The sequence below is a fragment of the Cucumis sativus genome, chromosome 1 (assembly GCF_000004075.3).
Source record: "Cucumis sativus cultivar 9930 chromosome 1, Cucumber_9930_V3, whole genome shotgun sequence".
NCBI lineage: Eukaryota > Viridiplantae > Streptophyta > Magnoliopsida > Cucurbitales > Cucurbitaceae > Cucumis > Cucumis sativus.
The window spans coordinates 4,247,952-4,259,527 of NC_026655.2; the positions used below are offsets into that span (position 1 = coordinate 4,247,952).

The 11,576-nt window shown below is 32.6% G+C and overlaps 1 protein-coding gene across 2 annotated transcripts; it reads right to left on the minus strand.

The window, feature by feature from the left end:
* Positions 1–6,053: 6,053 nt before the first annotated feature.
* On the minus strand, positions 6,054–11,275 carry LOC101213094 (NADH dehydrogenase [ubiquinone] 1 beta subcomplex subunit 10-B). 2 transcript variants are annotated; one of them, XM_004137426.3, is made up of 3 exons: positions 10,891–11,268; positions 10,473–10,523; positions 6,054–6,352 (listed from the first exon to the last, which is right to left on the minus strand). In XM_004137426.3, exons 1-2 carry the CDS (start codon positions 11,174–11,176, stop codon positions 10,492–10,494), a joined length of 318 nt encoding a protein of 105 aa, XP_004137474.1. In that variant the 5' UTR covers positions 11,177–11,268; the 3' UTR covers positions 6,054–6,352; positions 10,473–10,491. The 2 variants fall into 2 exon arrangements, with proteins under 2 accessions (XP_004137474.1, XP_004137473.1); XM_004137425.3 differs by lacking the exon at positions 6,054–6,352 and having other exon boundaries at positions 10,190–10,523; positions 10,891–11,275.
* Positions 11,276–11,576: the final 301 nt, after the last annotated feature.

Genomic DNA, 11,576 nt, shown 5'->3' on the forward strand with positions numbered 1-11,576 from the left:
TGCACCAATTGCATATACAGAAACTGTCATTTTTATTTTGCTTTCCTCTTCTGTACTGTCATAGAGAGACAAACTCTGAGTTTTGGTCTTGTCTGTCCTACTTGTTACTTTTTCTTTTGATTCCCTTTCTAAGATGACTCCCTGATTTTGTCTCTTGTTTGATTTTCTGCTTTTTTTTTTTTTTTATGGCAAGTGTTTGGCGAAACCTTATGAGGATTGATAGAGCCAAGGAGGCAAGTGTTAGGCAATGTAGAGTGAGAAACATATACAAACACATAAAACCTGACCATGAAAGCGCTGGACAACACCGTGACAAACATGCTCGCCTTGAAGTTATCAAACATGTCTTACAAACCTCATATTTCGGTTTCTTTTTTTTTACTTTCTTGACTCGGTTTGGTCACTAAACAAACGACTTCGTAGAGGTTTCTCTAGGCAAAGTCTCAAGGTTCAGGAATAAGGTAAAGTTCGAGGAAGAACATAGGTTGCATTGAAGTTTTGCATGTTGCAAAAGAGAGTGAGACCTTTGGGTTTCGGGTGTTGGGTTGACTAGTCGAGTTTGTTTTTCTCAATAGAAAAATAACTTGAGAATTGCGTGTTTCAAAAGAAAAAGTGAGACCCTTTGGTTTTGGGTTGAATAGTCGAGTTGGTAGATTTTCCTCAAAGGGAAAATAATTTAAGAATTTGCATGTTCCAAAAGGAAAAATGAGATCCTCGAGTTAAGGTCAACTAATCAAGTTGTAGAGTTGTTTAGAAGGAAAAATAACATAACCAAGCTTCCTTTCCACTAACACTTCATAACTTCAAGTCTTAACTCCACTAACGTTACAAGTAACTCCAACCCGTTATTATACTTACCTATTCCCTACTCGGTTCAACACCACACCAACATGAGCACTTCTCTCAAATAAAGCCCACATGCATGCAAGTTCAACACAAACAGGACCTCAAGCAAAAAAGGTAACTTTTGTAATCTAAAGTGTTTGATGTATTGATAAAAGAGTAAATGTTAGAAATGAGAAAGAGTGATATTAGGTTTTGATAAAGTTAGAGAGATTAATTAAGGTTATCATATGAAAAGGGAAGTTGAAAGGGAAGGGTAAGAAAAATGACACACACTCACACACACACACACACACATATATACAATTGAGAATTTAGGGATTATTATTATTGGTATTTTTGTTATTTTGTGGGATTGGTGGGGAAGTTTTTAATATGATAATGTGGCGGTGGCACAAAGGCAGAGGATGGCTTGATAAGGAAGCAATATTTGCATAATTTGAGGGTAGTGGTTATATGTACTTTTCTTTTATCATTAAAAAGAATATTTCCTTTTTCATTCATTTCATTTCTTCTTCTTCTTCTTCTTCTTCTTCTTCTTCTTCTTCTTCTTCTTTTTTAAATTCATTTTCATAGCCTAAACCCTCTAACACTACAATCAATCAAAGTGGAGCCATCTTTATTTATATATATATATATATATATATATAAAACCAATTAATTTCTTTGATGGGTTTAGAGTGAAATTTACGTTTGACTTGAGTCATTCAATATTCGAAAAAAGTCAAAGATTTCTTGTCATTGTCACATGGCTTTAAAAGTTGAGTTTGAATTTTCCAAACTCTTCTCTCCCATTTTCATTCAATTATTATCAACACATTAGGAATTTTTCTGTTTTTTTTTTTAGTACAGCAGACTCCTTTTTAATAAAAAATTTCCATGTAATATATGTTTTTAGAGAAAAGTAATTTAATTCAATATGTTTTCAGAAAATCATTAATGTAATTGTGGAATTTAAAATAGTAATTCATTCTTTTTATGAATTCTTATTTACGGTAAACATTAATATGCATAATTGATGTTTTGACCTATTCATTATGGTAACAATTGATTGTCACATCTTTCTGTCTTCCTCTCTTCTTTTTCTTTTTCTTTTTTTCTGTCAAATTTTCATTTGAGAAACTTATAATAACTTTGTTAATTAATAAGGATTTAATTCTTCTTCCATCAACTTAGTTGAGAGATGAATGGAAGAAAAAGGAAATAGAGATGTATATCTCACAATAATATAATTCGTTCTGTGAATTATTGAGCTATAAAGTTTATTTTATTGACGAAGATGTTGTTTTTAGAAATGTATTAACTTTATATTGATCTTTGGAATGATAATTGATGATTGACCTAAGCATTGATATATAATAAAGTATTGTAAGATATTCAATCTAAAAAGACTAATTAGTGTCAGAATCTATTATATTTTCGATTTTTTTTCCACTTTTAGTTAGTTGTAGATGAAATCTAAGTAAAGTTATCAAAATTAAAGGTTCCTTTAGTGTTTTTTTTCTTTTTGTAGTATTTTCTTATTCAATTTTTGGTATTATTAACAGAAGAGGTAAAGTCTCGAATCAATATATTTAGATGGATAACAATATATGGGGCGGAGGATTCAAATCTCAAACCACTTAACCAATGATACATATACTTTACTCCAGTTGAACTGTATGTTTACGTTCGTCACTCCCATATATTATGATTTATGCAATATAATGTATTTTTTATGCTAAATGTCCATATTACCCCTAACAAATCACAAAAAGTCAATTCATGCATTCTACTCATTTTAGTATTGAGACAATCATTGAGACAAATCCTAAACCCTAAACCAATATTGTCCTAATCTATCGTGTTTGAATTTACTTTCCATTGTTATAAATATATATGGTATCAAATGATTAATATTGTAGATAGAATATGTACGTCTTAACGAGTAAACTATGTTATATGTATGTATTAGTAGATACGATGATATATTCCTATACATAACATAAAGAAAATTGGAAGTATGCCCCAACTTTTAATTATCTTCCTCAAAAGAAAAGAAAAGGGGAAAATGATTTGAAGTGTTCATTGGATGAATGATGAGAATATGACTCTTAGTTTATGTGTTGAAGAAAGTTAATAAAGAAATGAGGAAGAAAAGGGAAAGCCGCCATGTCAATTCAAAGATCACTTCACATGAAAACACACATTTTTAGTTTATTTTTCCAAATAACATTACTTTGTGGGTCCATTCCTCCAAATTCTCAGCCGCCTTCTTTTCTCTTTTCTTCATTTTTTTTTTAAAATTTTAAAAACGTCCATCTTTTTTCCTAAATTGATAATCAACACACTTAATTACTATCTAATTTAATTCTTATTTTATGTTCTACTAAATACACCTAGCCTATTTCTTTTAAATTTGAATTATAAAGATTAAATTGTTAAAAATTCAAAAGTCAATTTCAAAAACTAAAAATAAAATATTACTTTTCAAGAATTTTCATTTTTGATTGAAAAAACAAGAGCTTACATTAAAAATTAATATAAGACTTTCAAAGCTAAGGTTGATATCATCAAAATTTATTTGCATGTGTGTATAAGAAATATAATTGTATATATCTTCTCATTGGTTTGTTATTATTTTAATTTGTTCTTGGAAATTGGAATGCAAACAAAAGATAAGGTATGAATTTTTCAAATCCTACTCTCTTCTCTATCTATCCCCAACGTATAAGTTAGGAATTATATCTAACTTTTCTTTACACCAAAAATAGGGTTGTTGGAAACTTTTGTCTCATTTTCTCCCACACTTTTTAATCAAATCACCTAATAACATATATCAAAACTTGGTTTTGGGGTTTTATGAATCGTACGATTATTCACTCAAGAAAGTGTCACATTTTGAAATTTTGTGAATATTAATCGTAAAGGTTCGACTAGATGAGAATGGTGATCGAGAAAAGTTCATTTGAGTGAAGAAAGTGTCAAAGATCCACCTTAGAAAAATTAATAGACCTCATGTTACTCTTCTTTTAATCAATTAGTTTTGAGATGAAATTAATTGTACGTTATTTAATATGATAGCAAAACCGATTAAATCTAAGTGGACAGTTTGTTAAATGAAAAACATGATAAGATTAATAATCGAAAAGATATCATTTTGAGAAATAGAATATGATATTATGGAGAAATTATGTGTATGATTTTGTAGATGAATGAAAAGAGAAGAACAACTTTAATTCATGCATGTTTTAAATCTTTTTTAATTGTTGATAAACACACACACATATTATATATAGATTTTCCTTTTAGGGGACACTGTTACTAAAAGTGATATGACACTCTAACAACAAGATTCTATTATTCTTCATTAAAGCTTACCCAATCTTATATATAATTTAATTAATACATGATATAATAATTATAATAATAATAATAAATAAATAAATAAATAAACAAAGATTCCAACTACCAAGATAATTTTAAATTTAATACATGCTTTGTGTTGTTCATTCCTTTTTATCATATAGGAAGCTAGAGATTGACCTTACTACAATAATATGATACAAATGTTATGATATTTTGTATGTGTTAGGCACAATAAATTAAGTCATCAAATCGAAATGGAATAAATTGATCATATTGCATCATAACTTACCAATAATGTTGGCAAAAAGGACTTTATGGGGGAAGTTGGGAGGAAAGAGGAGGGAAATTAAAGAAGAATCCTAAGAAGAGATATACGCACAACACACACTTGTGTGTATATAATGAGAGGTCTATTCATTACTAATTTCTAAGAAGATTTCAGGAATGATTCATGAATTTTATGAAAGATTTTAAGCATAGCTATATTTGAATTGTCTAAATAAATTACTATCCAAAATTTGCTTTTTGAAGTATATATATTTGGAAGTTTGTAAATTGGTTCAAAGTAGTGATAGAGATTTTTGAAAGGTTGTTTCATATCAAAGTTGGATATGGATTCTAAATTTGCATACTCTCTTCAAGTAACAATTCTATACAAATTTGAGATATTTAAGACAATGTACGTCGTTCCATTTTAATTACCAACTTAGAAATGACGAAAAATCCCAAGTTAAAAAGAACTTCAATGTTTAAGTGCGTACAAGTATAAGATTTTTTCAAATGAGATGCATATTCTCTCACACAACTTCATCAATTTGTTCAATTTCAGATTCCAAAATTTTCTTCCTTTTTTGTTCTTCCCTTTTTGCCTTTAGTTGAAATAGAATGAGAATCAGAAAAAGGCCGTGATATTATATTCGAAGGGGGAGGGGAAAAAAAAGAGAAGAAAAAAGAGAAGAAACTTACCTACATTATTCTATTTTATCTACAGGAATTTAACCCCATAAAAAAGCATTGAACAGGATCAAATAAATCACTCCATCTGTTCCAATTATAAATCACCAATGAACTCATAAACCCAATAGGTTAGGTAGTTTAATCAATCAATTTGATTATAATAAACTGCAAATTACCCTATTGATATAAAACCTTATCAGGTTTATGGATAACTTTATGGAAAAATATGATAGATAAATTTCATTGACGAATTGTTTGAACTTTGAACAAAATCTAAAAGGAAGATTCTTTGTTTTTTATTTTTATTTTTACTAAGAAGAAAAATCTGGGTCTGAGGTCTTTGGATTTATTAACAATATACTATACAAGATTTTACTAATGTACAAAAAGGCACTTAGTGTAGTCTTTTAAGTGATATTAAATGATAAAAATATGCTATCTTATCTTAATCTTAAAAAGCATTTAAAAGTTGAATTAAACTTGAGTCCAAATTTTGAAAAACGTCAAACATATGCAGTGAGAAATTGAACAAAACATATTGATACTTAATAGAATCACTTTTGATTGTAAAAGGAACAATTTACCTTTTTTAAATGAAAGATATTAAAACAATTCTATGAAAAAATAAGTTCATGTTTAGAAAGAAAAAAAATAATGGATTTGATAAATGACTTAAATGACCTAGAGAGAATGAGTTCAATCCACCCATTGATCTAGAATTTAACGTTTCACGTTATAGAGTTGTTCCATGTGAGGTTAGTGAGATATGGACAAACTGATCTTGACGAAAATCCAAATACAAATTAAACTTGCACAGGACACAGCTTAAGCAGAATCCAATTACAAAATTCATAATCGAGTTGTTGACTATGAAGTCTTGTGATGGGTCTCAGTATGGCTTGCAATTTTCTAAAATAGGCAATCAGATGAAGCCATACTTTAAACGAAAAGTAACACAGAGGTTGAACAGAAGGATGCAGTGATAGAGGTTTGATTATTTGGGTGTGTTTTCTGACGGCTATAAGTTATTGACAATAACAAAAAACCAAAAGTAAAACAATTGCCAATAGCATTGTTTGTGGTGATCCATGCACATTCCTTTTTTTCTTTTATAAAGAAATAATAATAATAATAATAATAAAAACTACAGCTGATGAGGGTCGTCAAACCATCCAAACATTTCCCTGCAAGCCATTTTGTTTACCTGCAAAAGATGCGAAAAACCTTCATCCTTCCAACTCGGAATAAGAAATAGTGACCGAAGGCAAAATAATTTCTAGTACTCCAATAGTATCATAAAGTATTTTCATGTAAGTGAGCTCTACTCTATTTTTTTAAAGTACGCTGGCGTAAGATACAGATACAATAAATGGACGAAGCTAATAGTAGTATATGAAAGTTTCCTCCAAACGCATCACCAACTTGACTTTAAAGTACAGAACTTTGTAATCCATAAGTTTCTTCCCTCATTTCATCTCTCCAACCTTTCTTCTCCAAGCTTTGGCCATTGAAGATCTTGAAGAAATTTGGCTGTTTTCTTGGATGATTTAGGAGGAATAATATCTAACTTTATCAAAAGAATTTCTTCTTCTTTTTCTTTGGTCCTATAGTGTATTAGGTAAACTTTGGAAGATTCAAACCATCTTTTGCGGCTTTGCCATTGTTGAGAACTAAGGCGTGCATCACATTGTAGTTGGAAGACTTTTGGATTCCTCAGTTATAAATTCAGGTCGTGCAATGATGAAATTATCTTAGGCCCTTCTTTTTAGGATACAAGCCATTCGTTATGGCAGGCTGGCTACTTTATTATTATATGAACAATTTGGTACGAAAGAAACAAAAAAAATGTTTCAAGCCTTCCGAGGCTGGGGCACATTTGGGCCAAATTTTCTATCGCAGTCCCTTTGTTGGCTGGGTTGTGGCCATTTGAGTTATAATATACACTCAGTACAGATTATTAATGGAATGGTAGCTGTATTGCTCTTTCCAGCAAAACCAAACTCCAGCCTAGCTCAAGTTCATAGTTTTTTTCCCCTTTATTATCCAATTTCTTTTCTTTTTTCTCTCTAAATGAAGAGTGCTTCTCACTCAGGACAGAGAAAGAACGAGCTACAAAAGACAAGATGGGCCGACAGGAAAAATGGGCCCAACAAACAAGAAAAGTTATAAGAGGCTCCAATTGTTAGAGAAATAAATATTTAGAGTATTTTCAGTGTGTTGAGCTTAATTTTCTCTGCCAAAACGGAAATACCTTTCCTCACGAATAATTTAAAAAAAAAAAAAAAAAAAAACAGAAGCAACCTACCAAAGAGATAAGCTTCCTTCACGACAACTGGATAGATGACAACCTCCTCCATCATGATTCATAAAGCCCGCTTGATATTCAAATTGACACTAAAGATCTTCGAGAATCTATTCCAAATCTTTGCACAAATTGACATCTCAATAGGAAATATCCAAATCTTCTAACAAAGAACACAGGATGAAAACTACATAGGATCCTTTGTAGTAGTGATAAATCCTCTAAAGCAACCAACCAAAAAAAGAATGATCAAGGACTCAGCCAAGGAAATCAGAAAGATTAACAAAAGCATCCACGGGGACACATCACATAACAAAAAGCCAAATACAACTATCATTGGAACTTAGGGAAAGAGGGGAAGAAGGAAACGTAAGAACAATAGATCATTGACTTTCCTATTAGACAGGCTCTCTAGGAGTGATGTTTTGTTTTTTTTCCCTTCCTTTTCCTTCCCTATTTTAACATCTGTGAGTGTCCAAGTCAGTTTGTATGCACCTCGAGTAATCACCCACCTACCCTACCTATGGCCCTTATTGACTAATAGGCCCAATCAATGAATGGTTGAAATGAGTTACCTAAGAACACTTGATTAGAAATGGCCAGAGTCTTATTAAACTCGACACACTAAACCATAACAGGGCTTAAGCAAAGTGCACGAATGATAATTAAAAGAAACATTTTTTCAAAATCGATAACAATTTACTTCTTTTTCTATGTGAAGAAAAGTAGCATGATGAATAATTAGATGGTGAAAAAGTTGAAGATAGTTAAGGTTTTATTTGAAATTGTAGAGAAAAAAAATCTTCTAAAATTATTCACACTTTTCTCCTTAAAAGTTGGGTTAAAAAGAGGTAGAAAGTCAAGCCTAGGCATTGAGACCTGCTTCATTAAGGGAGCCTTTCTTTGAAGTGACGTACAGATCCTAATAAAGAACTTGTTGAAAGCTTGAATTTTTGGGCTGCGGATTACAAGCCCATAATTTAAGAACTTGTTGAAATGTAGGATAAGAGAGTCAAAACAAATTTATGCACATTCTTCAATTTAGTCCCAGAGGCATGTAACTCACCTAGCACTTGCAGAGTGATGCCCATAAGTGTACTGAACTCTAAAGGGAATCTTCAAAAAAAAGAAAAAAACGCTAAAGAGAACCGCTGTAATAACTTTGTGATAGAACCCAGTTATATTGAATTGTAAAAGATGGCAAAAATACAAAATAAACCAAGTGTTCGAGGTACTTTGACCTTCCCAATCTTGAGATCACTCTCTAGCCCTATTTCACCCACCAAAATATGCTTACCCCCCTTTTTCCCTGCTGACTTTATTTATAACCAGACTTTCCTAACAGACAACTTAGCTATTTACTAATACACCCTTAATATCCCTCTAATACCATTCCAATCACTTTGGAAAGCGAAAAAAGTCTTTATTTGGTATATCGTCATTTACCAATGCCAAAACAGTCAAATCACACAGCCTGGTCTCAGGCTCTGAATAATAAAATGAATCCCACCCTTCCCTCCCTCCCTCCCTCATCAAGTGTGCAATGCTCTCACCATTTTTTCCAACATAGACCAAATAGATGAAGTCCTAAAGAAAGATACAGAGAAGAGCAAGATCCCGCCAATAACTAATTGAACTAAGTTCACCTCACTTCAAAACTAATCCTCTCAGTCCTCAAAGTCACTAAACTCACATCCTGGTTTGTTAGAGCAAAGATTAAAAATTACATAGAGTTCCATCCCCTCAACGTGCGTCTGGGAGAGGCAAGTCTTTTGATAAAATTATACTCTTCCCACTTACCAATCACCTGAAAACCCATAATATATAGAGGAAAAGACTTTTTTTTGGTTAAAAGAAACTAACTGCTTTTATTGAAAAGGAACGAAAGAATAAAAAGGCATTCATGAAGCCCAGCCTAAAACATCCAGCTAAAGAAGAGGGCATCGTAATAAAATGTTCTCAAAACTACATGGCCAAAAGCCCCACTCGGCAACCCTAATGTTGAAAAGAACAGACCAATGGTCTACAAATAGAAATATTGTTTGATGTCCTTGAAACATATCCAGCCACCCTATAGACACAAAATGCATCTGCCAAGTGTACAATGTACCATTGAAGGACAAAGATTGGACCAAGAGAAGTTACCACTCACAAGAGCACACCCCAACTCATCATGAACTTGAATAAACCCATAAAAATTCTCTATGGTAGTAGTAATCCCATTTACATCCAACTTCTTCAGGATGAATCTAGTAACACTAAAGACTGCAAAAATACACCAACATTGCCTGCAAAACCTAAGATGGCCGGCTCCTTCAAAGAGCACGTCTCTCCCTATAGTGTTACAGCACAAGCACCAGTGATCGATTCCAATGGAATAGTATTTAGAGGTGTGCATAAGGACCCTAGTGACATTTCATGTTTCACTTTGGGCTTTGGTATTGAAGTTTTTTTTTTGTAATTATGTCCAAGATAACATCTTAATTAGTTGGAAACCCTTTCTTTGGAAGGGTTGCTTTTGTGGGTTTGTTTTTTGTAGGCCCTTGTATTCTTTTTTTTTTTTTCTCAATGAAAGTTGTTGATTCTATCAACAACAACAAAATGGACAACCAATTATGAGAATGCCACAGTATGGAACATTCCCACAATACCTACAGCTTCGATGGCCCTCCACTTAATGTTAACTTCATGTCTCCTGCATACACTTGAAAAAACTATGATTGTGTAGCCTTTCAGAAATTTCAGTCATTCTAAGAAACAAGCTACCATTCAGAAAAATGTTAGGAAAGCTTGCAGGCATTGCCACAAAGTTATCACACTTACAGAGAGTTAAAAACTAAACGGAATTATTAACCACTGATCTGAGTTAATAATTCTTTTCACACCTCGTAGCAGTACAAGAATAAAGCAAAGAGCTGATATACACTGTTATTTATTCAAGCTTTGACAAAAAGAAAAGGTTTGATTTTCAGTACGACGAGGAACTGAAATTAACCAAAAACTTGCAAACATTTGAACTCACCGTTGTTCCACCCAGCGGATCACTCAGATTCGGCTGGCTCCACTTTAGGACCTAACCAAAGCAAGAAGCAAACAACATCAGATGATTGTAGAGAACGTATAGTTAATTCATTCACTCGGTCATTGAAATTACATAGGAAACCCAAACAAAAAAGGAAAAAATGGAGAAAAATCCAGCCAGCGAGTAACAACTTCAAAAATAATCAGATTGATTTCAAAAAGTATACGTCCACGGGGATTCATAAACCAAAGATATTTCAGAAAACAACAACTTCAATACGGAACAAATTTCCACTGGTGAGCATCACTTCCAATCACAAACTAATTCCAGTACCTCGGACTATCTCCATTTTCTCCCAAAAAGGCAACAAAAATGCAAATTTGCTAAAATTTCTCGAAAGATTAAACATAACGAGTACCGTGAAGGGATGGGTGGCGCCCGTCCTTGCCCCAGCCGATGCCACGAGTGGAATCAAGGTATTGTTGAACGAGGTGACGGCATTTCTGCAGATGGTTGACTCCTTCGATACGGTAGCACCATCTGAGCTTTTCCCTCAGTATCTTGGCCTTTTCAATATCGATCCACTTCTCTCTTACAATGTATTCCCTCATCTCTAACATCGCCACTGGATCCTTATACGGATTCTCCGGATCGAAATCGTCCGGCGGAGATTCATCGAACTCCACTGTCTTCTTCCTCCCCATAGCTTTTCCCCTTTCTCTTCTCTTCCTTGTGCTGTTCTTGCTCTCAGTCTAAGAATCGCTTTCGCGCAACTACACACGAGCACAACGCGCCCATATTCATGTTCTTTGCTAACTAATGGGCTTCCTGCTGTTGTTGGGCCCATTCTTGTTCCTCACAGAGCCCAACTGAATTGGCCCAATTATAGCTAAATTTGTAAAATTCTAAATTTTATTATATTTTTTTAAAAAAATTATTGTTATATACTTAAATATTATTTGTAAGATTAATAATAACCTCCAAAGAACAATTACAAGGTCGTGAATGTTAAAAATAATAAGATTATGAATCAACCTAATTCTTATTTAAAACCTCCTAAACACAAATACATATAAGATTATTTACATCCTAAATTACGAAATT